This window comes from Berghia stephanieae, chromosome 1, assembly GCF_034508935.2.
Source record: "Berghia stephanieae isolate SIO BIC M18660-M18661 chromosome 1, UCSD_Bste_1.3, whole genome shotgun sequence".
In the NCBI taxonomy this organism is placed as follows: Eukaryota; Metazoa; Mollusca; class Gastropoda; order Nudibranchia; family Aeolidiidae; genus Berghia; species Berghia stephanieae.
The window spans coordinates 2,116,419-2,133,918 of NC_088360.1; the positions used below are offsets into that span (position 1 = coordinate 2,116,419).

Consider the following 17,500-nt stretch of genomic DNA (forward strand, 5'->3'; position numbering starts at 1 on the left):
ACAAAAACAAGGTGAGTTGTGAGGGCAAACCAAACTGGGTCTTACGTGTTAACAACAACAACTTTAGCAAAGCCTTTGACATCGTAGGACAAGGAAAGAGACAGTTTGTCAGAATCCTCTTTCAATCCAATGTTTGTGAATATGAATATAATGGAAAGGTCAGTTTTCATTTCCAGTAGAGAAGCGGTGCCATTTTCTGGGGCGTAAAACTGTGAAGGGCAATTAAATGAAACGTAAGGAGAGGAGGCACAGGTGCAAGATAAAAATCTGAAAAGTGGACCAATTATTTACTTGTTGGATTGGACAAAATGGGATGGTGAGAGTGTGTTGTGTTTAGATTGAAGTCTTTTTTTGATCCCCAAGGTTGTATTTGTATATTGAATAAATCCAACATACATGCATACACACACTAAAATACAAAACAATTGAAATTTGACGATAAGTCAGCGACGGCAACAGCTGTTCCTTCTCTTTATAGTTTATACTCTGTCATGGGAAATCATGCTATCTAAGATAATTGCGGCTATGTGGTCTAGTGTATGACACTCGCTTTCAGATCGGAAGGTCCTGGGTTCGAGCCTCGCTCGGCGCATAGTTGAGTCCTTGGAAAAGGCTCTTTACTCACATTCTCTCACCGTACTCAGGTGTAAAATGAGTATCTGGCCGTAAACAGCGTTGTCTTTGTCCGAAAAATTGTAATATCGATCACCTAACAGGCGTCATGTCCCGTCCTACATGTTAAATGTTGCTGTTGACCAGGGACCCTTTGTAAAGCGCTTTGAGCACATTTTAGTGGATATTGCGCTATATAAAAGCTCAATTTAAATTTTTTCTTTTTAATTGCAGGCTGGGGTAGAACAGTACAATCCGTTAATCAATTTACAATGAAATGAACTCAGCAGACCTGCTAGTATTATCAAACATCTCCTTTCAGCTTGGAAGCTCTATGAGAATATCTAGGATGACCAATTGTTGACAAGTCTAACTGCTTATCCATGTTTCCAATAGAAAGAATTCAAACAGCAATAGAAAGAATTCAAACAGCAATAGAAAGAATTCAAACAGCAATAGAAAGTATTCAAACAGCTATAGAAAGAATTCAAACAGCAATAGAAAGAATTCAAACAGCAATAGAAAGAATTCAAACAGCAATAGAAAGAATTCAAAAAGCAATAGAAAGTATTCAAACAGCAATAGAAAGTATTCAAACAGCAATAGAAATAATTCAAACAGAGTTCCTACAGCAATTCCATTTTGAAATTCAATGAGTTTGCAAGGATAAAAACATTGTAAATGTTGCTGCTCGAAGCACGAAGAAATAAATAATAACGTGAAGTTGAATGTAAGCTTCAATTTAACTACAAAAACAGATCAAATGAACGTTTCGGGTTTCCCCTTTATCAACAAAACAGGATGATTGAAACACCACAGATGAATCATCAATGAGCAGTAGTAGTAGTAGTAGTAGTAGTAGTAGTAGTAGTAGTAGTAGTAGTAGTAGTGATGTGATAGTCGCTGTAGTAGTTAGTGGTAGGGATGGTGATGTGGTGGTTGTTGTATTAGAAATGGTAGGGATGGTGATGAGGTTGTGGTGGTTGTTGTAGTTGTAGTGGTAGGGATGGTGTTGTAGTTGTTGTAGCTGTGGTGGTGGTTGATGTAGTAGTGGTGGTATTGATAATGATGTGGTAGTAGTTGTTGTATTCATGTTGGTAGTGGTGATTATGGTGGTTGTAGTAGTGGTGGCATTGATGATGATGTGGTTGTAGTAATGGCGATCTCGCAAAATTCAAGTAGTTTTAAAGAAGTTTTCTCCTAAAATGAAATTAAAGAGTTTTCAAAGAGATTTTCTCAGTAATATCAACATCAAGGAGTTTTCCAGGAGTTCCTGAATTTAAGGAGGCCGCGGGAACCCTGTTCAAAGGGACCAGCAATTCAGTAACCTATACCTGCTGGCTGAAGAATGACTGAAGTAAGTAAAGAGTTTATATAACGCAATACCCATTGAATGTGCTCAAAGTACTTTACAAGGGACCCCACGCCAACAGCATCACTCAACATGTATTATGAGATATGACGCCAATTAGGCGATATTACAATATTTTCTTTTCAACAGAGAGAACACTATTAGCTGCCAGGTACTCATTTTATACCCTGACTACAGTGAGAGAATGTGGACTCCAAGGACTCGACTATACGCCACTCAGAGCAGGACTTGAAACCAGGACCATCTGGCCAAAGGCAAGTGTCATACCACTATACCACATAGCCGAATATTCGTTCATGTGACAGTTGATCCAGAACTTATTTTGATTTGCACTTTTCATATTGCTTTGCATGGCTCTTTAAAATGGAACAGGGAATTAAAGGGAAATACAAGACAAGAAATAGGGAGCAGCGCAGGGAAACCATTACATTTTTAAAAAACTTTTGGAGACAAACATTTTATGAATTTACATTTTTCCAAAGTATTTTTAAAATTTATTTAATAATATTATCAACAGAATAATTTCAGTTATGACTATTCAGAGTTGGTACACTAGGGAATGAAAATGTGATGAATTCTCTACTGATCTGAAAGGAGAGACGGATTGCTTGAACGCTTGAAATTAAATCAAATCAAATTTATGACACAAGAATCTAAATTCATACCAAATTAGGTTCTGGAAGTCTTTTCAGGTAAGAGGCCAAAGATGAAAGTGTGAGAACTCCTCGGTACAGAACACTGTGGCAATCATTGGAATCTGAAGACTCCTGGGATACTTCGGCACAGTACAACGTCCAAATAGCTGAATCAGCGTATTCAGGAATTGTGTCATGATCTCTACAAATATGTAAAAAATACTTTGTTAATAGTTTGGAACAAATACAATGACATAGACATATTTATATGGAAACTAGACAAAACTAGTTTTCTCTTTTTATAGATTTATTGAATTTGTGTAACCTTTTGAAAATCGCAGTTATTTAAGACCAATCATTTAAAATCGATTTAGCGAAATCGAGCACAAAATTGAAATCAGCACTTGTGACGCACTTCAGTATTTTGTATGTCCGCCATTAGGATTGACCAATGCCACAACTTTGCCTCATTGATTATGTTAGATGATGGCTGGTATATCACCAAAATGTATTTTGACGTTAGAATAATTCATCAAATTTTATACAGCTTTCTTGTCTTTTTGTTCTTGTTTTTTTAAAATGTTTTATTAGCTTTGCTTTAATAAAATCCCACATGTTATATTATATTCAATGGGATTCATGTCAGGTTTCACACACAGCTGGCAACTGATTCATCACCCTACAGTTGAAATGTTTAGGAAAGCAGAAATTAGTCCAGTCTATGTGCCGAGGCTTTATCAAACTGGAATATCACCATTTGAGTATTCTGATTCCGAATAAACTGGACGACCATTGGTTCAAGATGTATAGGTCTGAGTCGAATCATTGGTTGATACGTACTAGCTCAGTTTTTCTACCACCAATTATCACTCCCCACACTGTTACAGATCCATATGCTCAATTCTTTACTTCAATTATGGTTTGGTCATTGAAACGTTCACCTCGATGTTGATAGCATGAAGTTCATTTGTCTCTGGAATTATCTTCAAAAAAGCAATTCGTCTGTAAACAAAATGCTGTCCCACATTTCTGATCCCAGTCCCGGAGGTCACATGCCTTTCTCAGTGATCACCTTTGATTGAATTAAGGCTTTGTGACAACTGATGTGTAGCAATGCTAATTTGAAATAAACATCTGAAAAATGTTTGGTGTCCATTTACTACATGTATCTTTCGTACCATCCAATTTGGCAGTCCGCACCTGCTCCTCACTTGTGTCAATAAAGGCATGCGGTAATCAACATAAAGAAAAATTTGTCTACCTTTTAAACATATATACCACATACCAATATGATTTCTCTTATGTGAGATAATAGCAATTACAAACTTACTAGTTTGTTTTGTAAATGATTATATAATCTATATTCATAAAAGAAAGAGCAAGTCTATCTGACTGTCTGTCTGTGAATGTGTGTCGACTACAGGGCAAACCAGACAACCATCTGCTATAAAAATCAGCCAGTTTGTTATCATTTTTATCCGTCTGATAAAGGATGTCGAAATTTGTGCGATTCAGGTCAATTTTACAATGACCATATCACAAAGTTAAATTAATTTTATCTGATCTCTAAGATTTATGATGCCTGCTAAACCTTGTAAGGTCCCAGGTTTGAGAGTATTTGCCAAGATGAGGGTCATTTAAATCGATCTATATTTGAAGGATGAGTTTTCTGGCCAAATTTTTAAATCCACGTCTTTCCAAAGTACAGCAGTAAACTGGTTAAACGCCAGCAGTAAACTGGTTAGACACCAGCAGTAAACTGGTTAAACGCCAGCAGTAAACTGGTTAAACGCCAGCAGTAAACTGGTTAAACACCAGCAGTAAACTGGTTAAACACCAGCAGTAAACTGGTTAAACTCCATGTTGGAGCTCTTCAAAAAGAAAATTGAAAAAATATGGGAGATGTTTTTTGTTTGCTTTGCAAATGAAGGGCTTTTACCAATGTGTTCTTTTCTTTTATGTTGTTAATAATGAATGAATTTTTTATATCATCTTTCTGGATATAAAAGTATGAAGTAAATTAATAAAATAAATTATTCTCAACTTACGAGAGACCCATAATTGTTTCATTTATAGTTGACAAAAGGAATTTGTATTGGTCATGATAGGCGTAGGCAATCTCCATGAACACACGGTGCTCTGAAAGAGTAAGTATTGCTATGAATTATTTCTTGGTCCAAAGGAGAATGACGAAAATAAAATTGAGCATTTACCCATAGATAGCGAGATACCCACTCAATGTACTCAAAGCGCTTTAAAAGGCATCATAAGCCAACAGACCTCTGAACATGTAGGCTGAGGGATGACCCCTGTTGTCATTATTACAATTCTTTTCGATGGGGACAATGCTGTTTGTTTTGTTTTTAAGTGTCTTACGGCGCTTGCAACACATTAAGGTCATATCAGCGCCAGTAAAAAGGAAGAAAATGGGATAGTAAAAAGTTCTATAATTACAATTAAAGCACCCAAGAAAAGGTAAGATAAAGGGGAATTGGTTCAAATAGGAAACAGGTGTAGATTCCAAGAGCACACTATCAAAGTACTTAGTTTGAGATAACCTAAAAGTCTCATCCAGACACAAACACAGGTCCCAACAACTAAGAGGAATACACTCAAATGTATACAAATCATATAATATGTAAACTAAACATAATACAATGCATAACAGAGAGATGATTTACAAGGAAATAAATATCATCTCCCAAAACTAACAATACATTTGACTTTTTCCCTCTCAGCCAGGGTATCCAGCCAGGACCAGGACAAAACCAAGTAATCTCATTCCAAGACAAAGACAGAAAGCAAGTTGGAAAACAGATATAGGGGGATAGAAGACACAGCAAGTACCTCCCTGCCCACTATGTGAGGTCAGGATCCCCACCCAGGGACAATGCTGTAACATGCTAGGTACTAATTTCACTCTCCAATGCAGTGAAAGAATGTGAGTAATAGCGACCCAGATTGGAAACTGAATCAGCTCTGTGTCCAAAGGAGATTGAAGGAAACAAAAAGAATTGAGCTTTTACTCGTATATATATATATATATATATATATATATATATATATATATATATATATATATATATATATATATATAGTAGTATATCCATTCGATGTACTCAAAGTGTTTTACAATGTGTCATAAGTCAGCAGCACCTCTGAACATATAGGCAGACATGTTGCCTGTAAGGCAATAATACAATACTTTTAGAAAGGGATGAAGTGGAACCTGAAACCAGTCTGACCACAAAGTTTCAATTACTAGAATAAACATGATTGAGAGTTGATGTGATAGGTTTCACTCTTCATCAAAACAAATGCTTTTGACATACAGAATATGAGAAAAATATTTTGACAAGAAATATAATGATAAAGAATAAAGGAAGAAATTGACACAATACAGCGATGTTTACACATATTGTCATGAGTCATGAGGAACAGCGATGTTTACACACATTGTCATGAGTCATGAGTAACAGCGATGTTTACACATATTGTCATGAGTCATGAGGAACAGCAATGTTTACACATGTTGTCATGAGTCATGAGTAACAGCGATGTTTACACATATTGTCATGAGTCATGAGTAACAGCGATGTTTACACATATTGTCATGAGTCATGAGTAACAAGCATTTGCATTGATAACATGGAAACCTGAAGGAGGAGAAGAAGTAGAAGATGAAGAAGAAGAAGAAGAAGAAGGAGGAGGAGGAGTAGATAGAGAGAAGAAGAAGAAGAAGAAGAAGAAGAAGAAGAAGAAGAAGAAGAAGAAGAAGAAGAAGAAGAAGAAGAAGAAGAAGAAGAAGAAGAAGAAGAAGAAGAAGAAGAAGAAGAAGAAGAAGAAGATAACAATAAGAAGAAAAAGAGGAACAAATCTAAAAGTTTACCCATCGATCCTAGGGAATTCACGAAAAGGAAAATGAGATTCTTTTTCCCCATGTTTGATTTCTCGAGCTCCTTCCTCTCACTCAATGCTTCAAGGACAGGGACTTGCTTGACTAGATACAACCTGGTGAGTAACACTTACGTTTTAAACAAAAGAGCAGTGACAAGATTAAAACTCTGGCTTTGCTGCAGCAGAGTCTATGTATGAAACAGTGCTAGAGAGAGCAAAAAGAAAAAAAAAACATACAAAAAAACACACACAAAAAAATTAATAAATAAACCCCCCCCCCCCCAAAAAAAAAAAGAATCGGTCTGCCCTGACTGGGGATCGATCAAGCCTGAGACGTGCTACCGTGGTTCTTTCTCCTTTGTCTGGCACTGTAACATTCATACAAATCTTTCCATATTTTTATCTTACACCAGTGCCTGCTCCTTTTTTTTTTTTTGTCACTTTACTGCAGCCAGCAACAGCATTGAACTATAGGAATGAGATTAGCGGAAGAGTAGCGTCCCTTGATTGGACGTCACCCATTGTCTGTGACGTCACCGGCGGATAAGTTATTAGAGAGAGAACGTCATGTTGGTTGTGCGCATGCGTCTCTCGTCCTCGCGGTATTATTATTATTATTATTATTATTATTATTATCATTATTATTATTATTATTATCATCATCAATTATATCATTAATATCACTGATATTATTATTAAATTGTTCAGAAAAGAGCAAGATTTTGTTATAATAGTTTAGCTATCCTAATGAAAGTTTAGCTCTTACATGATTTTTTCCCTTTTCTAACAAAACCTCTGAACAGGTGCCTCATTGACTATGCTAATTCATTCATTAATTCTATTATTCTAGGTCGAGCTGACATTGAGATAATGAAAGCGACGCAATTAAATATAAGGCATCAGATTAGTCAATGAATTCGCATAATTTATGCAAATGCGTGATAGAGTTGGGTTGTCAACGGGCTTGAATATGTAATGAGATATCTATGGTTTGAAAATCCAAGAAAATCAAACAATTTGAAAATAGGTCTTGTGATATTGTCTCTCCAATACCGCAACCGTCATCATTTCTACCACCACTACCACAACATCACCATCCCTACCACCACAACTACAACCACATCACCATCCCAACCACCACATCATCCCTAGCATCACTACTACAACCACCACTACCACTACATCACCATCCCTACCACCACTAATACAACCACCACTACCACTAAATCACCATCCCTACCACCACAACTACAACCACCACTACCACTAAATCACCATCCCTACCACCACAACTACAACCATCACATCGTCCCTAGCATCACTACGACAACCACCACTACCACTACATCACCATCCCTACCACCACAACTACAACCACCACATCACCATCCCTACCACCACTACTACAACCACCACTGCCACTACATCACCATCCCTACCATCACTACATCACCATCCCTACCACCACAACTACAACCACCACATCACCATCCCTACAATCACTACTACAACCACGACTACCACCACATCACCATCCCTACCACCACAACTACAACCACCACTACCACTACATCACCATCCCTACCACCAAAACTACAACCACCACTACCACTACATCACCATCCCTACAATCACTACTACAACCACCACTACCACTACATCACCATCCCTACCACCACGACTACAACCACCACTACCACTAATCACCATCCCTACAATCACTACTACAACCACCACTACCACTACATCACCATCCCTACAATCACTACTACAACCACCACTACCACTACATCACCATCCCTACAATCACTACTACAACCACCACTACCACTACATCACCATCCCTACAATCACCACTACAACCACCACTACCACTACATCACCATCCCTACCACCACGACTACAACCACCACTACCACTACATCACCATCCCTACAATCACTACTACAACCACCACATCACCATCCCTACCACCACAACTACAACCACCACTACCACTACATCACCATCCCTACCACCCCTACTACAACCACCACTACCACTACATCACCATCCCTACCACCACTACTACAACCACCACTACCACCACATCACCATCCCTACCATCACTACTACAACCACCACTACCACTACATCACCATCCCTACCACCACAACTACAACCACCACTACCACTACATCACCATCCCTACCACCAAAACTACAACCACCACTACCACTACATCACCATCCCTACCACCACTACTACAACCACCACTACCACCACATCACCATCCCTACCACCACAACTACAACCACCACTACCACTACATCACCATCCCTACCACCACCACTACAACCACCACTACCACTACATCACCATCCCTACCACCACAACTACAAACACCACTACCACCACATCACCATCCCTACCACCCCTACTACAACCACCACTACCACTACATCACCATCCCTACCACCACTACTACAACCACCACTACCACTACATCACCATCCCTACCACCACTACTACAACCACCACTACCACTACATCACCATCCCTACCATCACCACTACTGCCACATCATCATTCCTACCACCACTACCACCACATCATCATCCCTACCACCACAACTACAATCACCACTACCACCACATCATCCCTATTACCACTACAACATATAATATGGCGTCGCACTGTCACATAAGGTCAAGTCTTTGGTCACGTTTTTTATATAAAGAAATAAAATAGGTTTTAATCATTACCTCATAATTACTTAGGTAAGACTGCAATTAAATTCGTTGTGTGTTTGGGCTAGTCTTCCTACACATTTCAATCTGGGCAGATGTGCTCGACAACAAACAACATTGTGTGTCTGTGACATGCCTCATATCAAAATATGCCAGATGAACATATAATATGTCCCAGTGTCGTCGGTGAATCAGTGGCAAGGTGGATTGTCTTTTACAATCTCAACCACTGCTAGTGTGGTTAGTGGTGGAAAGGGTTAAATTGACCACAAACTATGGTCCCGCATTTTGTTCTTTGATGTGCTACTATACATACAATGCCCTACTCGACTGAGATGTATACGAGTGCCTGGTCGAGCCCTGGTAATACAACGGAAACCTAACAGCTAACTTGTAAGGTATGACATGACAATTTGCCCTGATGAGGGAATACTTGAAGCATGGAGCAACTCATTCCCCCGAGACCATTGCCACGACTTATGTCTCATCTTTGTTTTTGTGTGTCTATGTGTGTGTGTGTCCATGTGTATGCCCGTGTGCGCTTATCAACCCTTTACAGGTAGTATATTTATGCTAGTTTTTTTTTTTTTTCAGGTCACAATTCCTTCCATAATTCATCCAATTATATCTACTTGCCTTTCACTCATCAAAAGAGCAGTTACAGCAATAGATTAGAACTAATGAAGCTAGAAGAAAATCAAAATGCAATTCAAACGGGAGATTTTGCGTGATGAGTAAAGTAATGGATAATGTCAATGGGCCTTTTTAAAGATGCAGTTTTTATTATTTAATCAGCACTGTTGGTAAATACCATACATGTAGTGCACTGGCAAAACAGGTTATTTTCATTTTGACCAGAATTTTCAAAAAGAACAAACTTTAGGTTAAATGATACAGTGGAATCCGCATATAGTCAACACTCTAAACGTAAACTCCAATATCAGGATTCCACTATATTGATAAACTAAGATAACCTCCAATACCGTCCAAAAATATCTTAAGCAAGATTAAGGTTTAACATGTGTGGGCATTGATTCTTTTGATTTATTTGGATTCAAACAGGGCAAAACAAAATGTATGCCAGGCATGCTCCAGTGTCACAATATTATGTAAACGACTTTATTGGCCCAGACCACTGTTAAATAAGAAATCTTAATGAATTCAGTGGTCACAGATTGTAAGTATTCCAAATGACATTGTGTCAACTATTTGGTGTGTACTTGAATATTTACAAAGGTACACATGTGATGGATCATTGGTCTGTATCAGACAATCTATTCAGAACAAAGAAACTACCCCACCAAACAACAGCTGTCACCATCACCGCCACCACCACATTTAACATCAGCTCCACTACCACCAATAGCACCACAATCACCATCATCATCGTCGTCATTGTCATAATCATCTTAATCTTCATCGTCTGAAATTTGAGGTTTTATTCATAAAATGTCCCTGGTAGTAGTAGAAGTGGTTTGTTTGTTTGTTTTTAAGAGTTTTACTACCTCTGCAACACCCAGAGGTCATATTGGCGTGAGTAAAAAAGGAAGAAAATGGGATAGTAAAAAGTTCTAGAATTACAATTAAAGTAACCCAAGAAAATAAAGGTCAAAGGGGAATTAGTTCAAATAGTGAAAAGATGTAGATTACAAGAACTATCAGTGTACTTTGAGATCACCTAAAAGTCTCATCCTGACACAAGCACATATTCTCACTAAGAGGAACAAACTCAAATGTTTACAAATAAGATATATGTGTAAACAAAAATAATACAGTGAATAAAAGAGAGATGACTTACAAAACAAAAAAAAATCATCTCCCAGAACTCCACCTATATATTTGACTGTTTCCCTCCGAGCCAGGATATCCAGCTAGAACACAACCAAGTTATCTCATTCCAAGACAAAGACAGAAGGCATGGTGGAAAACAGATATAAGGGGATAGAAGACACAGTAAGAACCTCCCTGCCCAGTATGGGAGGAGGTCAGGGTAGTAGTAGTAGTAGTAGTAGTAGTAGTAGTAGTAGTAGTAGTAGTAGTAGTAGTAGTAGTAGCAGTAGTAGTATGTAGTAGTAGTAGTAGTAGTAGTAGTAGTAGTAGTAGTAGTAGTATAGTAAGTAGTAGTAGTAGTAGTAGTAGTAGTAGTAGTAGTATGTATGTAGTAGTAGTAGTAGTAGTAGTAGTAGTAGTAGTAGTAGTAGTATGTGTAACGTAGAAAGTAGTAGTAGTAGTAGTGTAATAGTAGTAGTAGTAGTAGTAGTAGTTTAGTAGTAGTAGTATGTAGTATAGTAGTAGTAGTAGTAGTAGTAGTATAGTAGTAGTAGTAGTAGCAGTAGTAGCAGTAGTAGTAGTAGTAGTAGTAGAGTAGTAGTAGTAGTAGTAGTAGTAGTAGTGTAACAGTAGTAGTAGTAGTAGTAGTAGTAGTAGTAGTAGTAGTAGTAGTAGTAGTAGTAGTAGTAGTAGTAGTAGTAGTGTAATAGTAGTAGAAAGTAGTAGTAGTAGTAGTAGTAGTAGTAGTAGTAGTAGGAGGAGGAGGAGGAGGAGGAGGAGGAGGAGGAGGAGGAGGAGGAGGAGGGGTAGTAGTGTTGACATCTCTGGAGATAAAGGCGCAGCAGATGCTAAAAAAAAAGGGGGGGGGGGGAGGGGATGTATTGTGTGCTTGTGGAGAAGGGGTTGTCCATGCTGATGTTGTCAATGGCCTAATCTTGTGGTGAGTTTACATGGGGTGAGAGCACCCCAGAGACTTGATAGAGGAGACTCCCAACATCAGTGGGGCGGACAGATTAATACATTTCCCCCCACAGGTTGTTTTATTTACATTTCTCAATTCATGTCTGCTGTGTTGAAATGCAAACAGTATCGGTGATTATATTTTGTTTGTTGGTTGTTTGCACACAGCCATAGCTGCTATTATTACACACTGTTGATATTTCTAATGGTTTTAGGGCTGCTATTACTACACACTGTTGATATTTCTAATGGTTTTAGGGCTGCTATTACTACACATTGTTGATATTTCTAATGGTTTTAGGGCTGCTATGAATACACACTGTTGATATTTCTAATGGTTTTAGGACTGCTATTACTACACATTGTTAATATTTCTAATGGTTTTAGGGCTGCTATGAATACACACTGTTGATATTTCTAATGGTTTTAGGGCTGCTATTACTACACATTGTTGATATTTCTAATGGTTTTAGGGCTGCTATTATTACACACTGTTGATATTTCTAATGGTTTTAGGGCTGCTATTACCACACATTGTTGATATTTCTAATGGTTTTAGGGCTGCTATGAATACACACTGTTGATATTTCTAATGGTTTTAGGGCTGCTATTACTACACATTGTTGATATTTCTAATGGTTTTAGGGCTGCTATGAATACACACTGTTGATATTTCTAATGGTTTTAGGGCTGCTATTATTACACACTGTTGATATTTCTAATGGTTTTAGGGTTGCTATTACTACACACTGTTGATATTTCTAATGGTTTTAGGGCTGCTATTACTACACACTGTTGATATTTCTAATGGTTTTAGGGCTGCTATTACTGCACACTGTTGATATTTCTAATGGTTTTAGGGCTGCTATTACTACACACTGTTGATATTTCTAATGGTTTTTAGGGCTGCTATTACTACACACTGTTGATATTTCTAATGGTTTTAGGGCTGCTATTACTACACACTGTTGATATTTCTAATGGTTTTAGGGCTGCTATTACTACACACTGTTGATATTTCTAATGGTTTTAGGGCTGCTATTATTACACACAGTTGATATTTCTAATGGTTTTAGGGCTGCTATTACTACACACTGTTGATATTTCTAATGATTTTAGGGCTGCTATTACTACACACTGTTGATATTTCTAATGGTTTTAGGGCTGCTATTACTACACACTGTTGATATTTCTAATGGTTTTAGGGCTGCTATTACTACACACTGTTGATATTTCTAATGGTTTTAGGGCTGCTATTACTACACACTGTTGATATTTCTAATGGTTTTAGGGCTGCTATTACTACACACTGTTGATATTTCTAATGGTTTCATTTCATTATTTACTCCCATGTCAGCTTCAGTTGGTCTTTGTCTTGTGATGAGTTCACTATGGTCGTTATTATTGCAGTGTTGTTTTTTTTTTTTTTTTGTTTTGTGAAAGCCTATAGATAGTTCGAAGATGACGTCACTCAGGCCTTTGTTATTGTTTTTGCCATCCGCGTTTGTGAGTTGTTCTCACTAAACTGTATTAACCAGACTATAAAAGTTCATGGTTACACAGAGTTTGTGTGTTGGTCCGTTATACTTCCGGATGGCAATGTTGTGAACTCCTTGGCCAAGCGCATTCTATCTATTTGTTTTGACAACCCTTCAAAGTGATTGATTTTAACACCCCTCACACAGTTTATTGTTGTTAACACAGGTGGTCGTGATTCTGCAGGTCGGCGTCTCAAGTCCGATTTCCGATACACACTTCAATTGGTCGTTGTTTGCAACGAAAAGCTATGCTGTGTACTTGTGTTGTATTCGGATGATCTTAGCATAAACAATGGTGTGAACATAAGTGGGTACCAGAAGAATGGCAACTGACAAGGAGGATAAAAATGATCATAGTGATTAAAGCCCATTTTAATACACACACACACATATATATATATTTAAAAAAATTTTTTTTATGAGTGTTGGTGGGTACACATAGGTACGAAAGTGCTCGATAATGATGGTTAGAGCTAATATAAAATATAAATGGGACCACTCACTTATATATGGCCAAAACATATGTTTCTGTGGCTTTTATCCACGTCGTCAGTTGGCATATATATATATATATATATATATATATATATATATATATATATATATATATATATATAAAGAGAGAGAGAGAGAGAGAGAGAGAGAGAGAGAGAGATCTAAAGCTAAGTTTGTTTGAAGGGTTTTTAAGGCGCTTGCAACACTGGTTGCAGTAATATTGGTGGTGGTAGGGGTGGCGTTGTGGTGGTTGCAATCGTAGTTGCAGGGATGGCGATGTGGTGGTGGTAGGGATGGTGATGTAGTAGTGGTTGTTGTAGTAGTGGTGGTAGGGATGGTGATGAGGTGGTTGTTGCAGTAGTGGTGGTAGGGATGGTGTTGTGGTGGTTGTAGTAGTGATGGCAAGGATGGTGATGTGGTGGTTGTAGTAGTAGTGGCTGTGGTAGGGATGGTGATGTGGTGGTTGTTGTAGCAGTAGTGGTGGCAGGGATGGTGATGTGATGGTGGTTGGAGTGGTCGTAGGGATGATGATGATGTGGTGGTTGTAGGGATGGTGATGTGCTGCTGGCTGTTGTAGTGGTGGTAGGGATGGTGATGCGGTGGTTGTTGTAGTAGTGGTGGTGGTGGCAGGGATGGTGATGTGGTGGTTGTTGTAGTAGTTGTAGTAGGGATGGTGATGTGGTGGTTATACGAGTAGTGGTGGTGGTAGTGATGGTCATTTGATGGTGGTTGAGGTGGTCGTAGGGCTGATGATGATGCGGTGGTTGTTGTAGTAGTGGTGGTGGTTGGGATGGTGATGCGGTGGTTGTTGTAGTAGTGGTGGTGGTAGGGATGATGATGCGGTGGTTGTTGTAGTAGTGGTGGTGGTAGGGATGATGATGCGGTGGTTGTTGTAGTAGTGGTGGTGGTAGGGATGATGATGCGGTGGTTGTTGTAGTAGTGGTGGTGGTTGGGATGGTGATGCGGTGGTTGTTGTAGTAGTTGTCATAGGGATGGTGATGAGGTTGTAGTCGTGGTGGTAGTGACGATGATGTAGTGGTTGTTGTACTGGTGGTGGTACTCATGATGATGATAATGATGATGTTGGTGACCTCTCAAAATTAAAAGTGTTTTTCTCCTAAAACGAATTTCAAGGAGTTTTCTGGGAGATTTTCTCAGTCATATCCAAATCAAGGAGTTGTCGAGAAGTCCTTGAATTGAAGGAGGCAGTGGGAGACATGGATGAAGCTTCGTCATTTTTTGCATTCGTAATTTTGGGCTGCCAGATTTAATTATAAATTAAGTTTTTAAAAATTCAATTAATTGAATCTTCAATTTACGACTTTTTTACGACCTTGGATGCAAATTTACGACCATTACGACCTTCACGACCTAGAGGTCGAATTTACGCATTTTATTTTATCACTTAACGACCTTGCTGGATATCCTGATAAAGCATATAAACTAATCAGAGTTTTATGCTTTTGGCTATGGATTGATTTTCAGCACCTTGTTTTCCCCCATTTTACAAGAAAATTGTATTCATTTACATATCATATATTAATTGCATTATAAAGATGTGATTAGTACTCACTGTAGTGTGTTGGACATGATGGAGTCGATGTCAAACATCGTGTTTAAATCAAAAGTGTAAAACTCCTTACCATTTCTGCATATGACGGAATTAAAAAAACATGATGAAATAAGATAATATAAGATAATATTTACTTTATATATCCAACTAAGATAAGATTTGCTTCATTTATAAAAAAACAAAAAAAAACCCAACAAAACTTGAGCTTTTATATAGCGCAATATCCACTAAACATGCTCAAAGCGCTTTACAAGGGGTCCCTGGCCAACAGCAACACATAACATGTAGGACAAGACATGATGCCTGTCAGGCGATATTACAAATTTCTGGGACCGAGACAACGCTGTTAACGGCCAGGTACTCATTTTACACCTGAGTATGGTGAGAGGATGTGAGTAAAGAGCCTTCTCCAAGGACTCAACTATGCGCCGAGTGAGGCTCGAACCCAGGACCTTCCGATCCGAAAGCGAGTGTCATACCACTAGACCACATAGCCGCACATGTCCATCTAAAATATTTATATCAATACATTGATAACCCAAAAACCACTTGCAAGACAAAGCAACAAATGGTTGGTACAGTGTTTTCACAGTTCAATTGAAGAGTGGTTTTACAAAACTCCCCATCTCCGTTTTTTCCATTTTGAGATAGTGAGGATTATTTCCCCTACAATTTCTCATTTTGTCTATTATTTTATCACATTTAATGGTATAGATTTATAGTGCGCCAAACATCCCTTCATCAGGAGGGCTCTGGGCGCATAACATAGATTAACTAATCATTAAGCCCTAACACAGTACACGAACAACGCTAATTATACACGTAATCAAAAGAAAGCCTGTCGGAATAAGAATGTCTTCAATCGACGCTTGAATTCCTCTAGTGAAGACGAAGAAAATGTAAACTTCAAATTCACAAAAATCTAGAGAAATTCTTGTGCCATTTGATGCTTCAAATAAAGTTTACGTTTCAATTTATCTTATGGATGGAAAATCTCAAAAAGTAGAAAAATCGATTAAACGAATTTTGAAAAACCAGCCTTCGAATTAGTCTCATGGACTTTTTACGAGAGACACAAAAGATATATGTTTTCGAGTGTTGACAATCAGGGCAAGTTTGTTTACATTTTTGTCATGTGTTTAATGGTACAATATTTAATATTTTATGACTTTAAATATGAATGAAGGATCTCTTGAAAAAATTTATCTTAACTTTCTGATAAAAATAAGATTTTTTCCAATTTTCAGAGATCCAGTTAGAGCACTACGGAAACAAAATACACATTGCTAATGGAAGTGTGTTGCAATAATCCATATCTACTTACTGAAAGGCAATCAAACTTTCATTATGGCAGTAACCTTCTGTTGAAAAAACACAGTTCACCTGTGTATAGAAAAGGATATAGAAATATAAAATGGGTCTTGAAGAACAATTACGGCATATGTAAACAGTTTATATTCTAAAGGTTGTGATAAATGTCTCCTATCCAAAGTATAGTAAGCAATTGTTACTGCCTAAATGTGTGATAAAATGTGACTCCATCGTCGTTATCTGTAAGCAAATGGAATTTTGATCAAGTGATGGCAAAATGAAGGACACTAAACAGTATTTTATAGGACATCGAAAATGCCTGATGATTTTAAAGACAGAGATCTTGTGAAAGATGGGCAGGCTTATATCCTTATAATTATTATTATCATTATATCCTTAAAAGAATCTCTTCAGATTTTAAAACAGTTTCATTGAAAAATATTGCAATAGAAATGTTGAACACTAAACAACTTCCAACACATCAAATAAACCCAGAGGCTTGATCTCTGCTGGACATTGTTAAAGTGCCAAAGAAACTACTCGAAATGTAGATCTAATTTAGGTCATGAATCTAGAACAATCGCCACAACCAACCGCAGGCAATAAAC

The 17,500-nt window shown here is 37.9% G+C and overlaps 1 protein-coding gene across 2 annotated transcripts in view; it reads right to left on the minus strand.

The window, feature by feature from the left end:
* The window catches only part of LOC144966096 (thioredoxin domain-containing protein 16-like), a 73,277-nt gene that overhangs the window by 30,665 nt on the left and 25,112 nt on the right, over positions 1–17,500 (minus strand). For both annotated transcript variants that reach the window (XM_078902173.1, XM_078902182.1), the window contains exons 4-9: positions 16,906–16,964; positions 15,582–15,656; positions 6,509–6,630; positions 4,668–4,758; positions 2,650–2,821; positions 46–209 (exon numbers count right to left, since the gene is read on the minus strand). In XM_078902173.1, the coding sequence (XP_078758299.1) occupies positions 46–209; positions 2,650–2,821; positions 4,668–4,758; positions 6,509–6,630; positions 15,582–15,656; positions 16,906–16,964 (683 nt within the window). The remainder of the gene's footprint in view (positions 1–45; positions 210–2,649; positions 2,822–4,667; positions 4,759–6,508; positions 6,631–15,581; positions 15,657–16,905; positions 16,965–17,500) is intronic.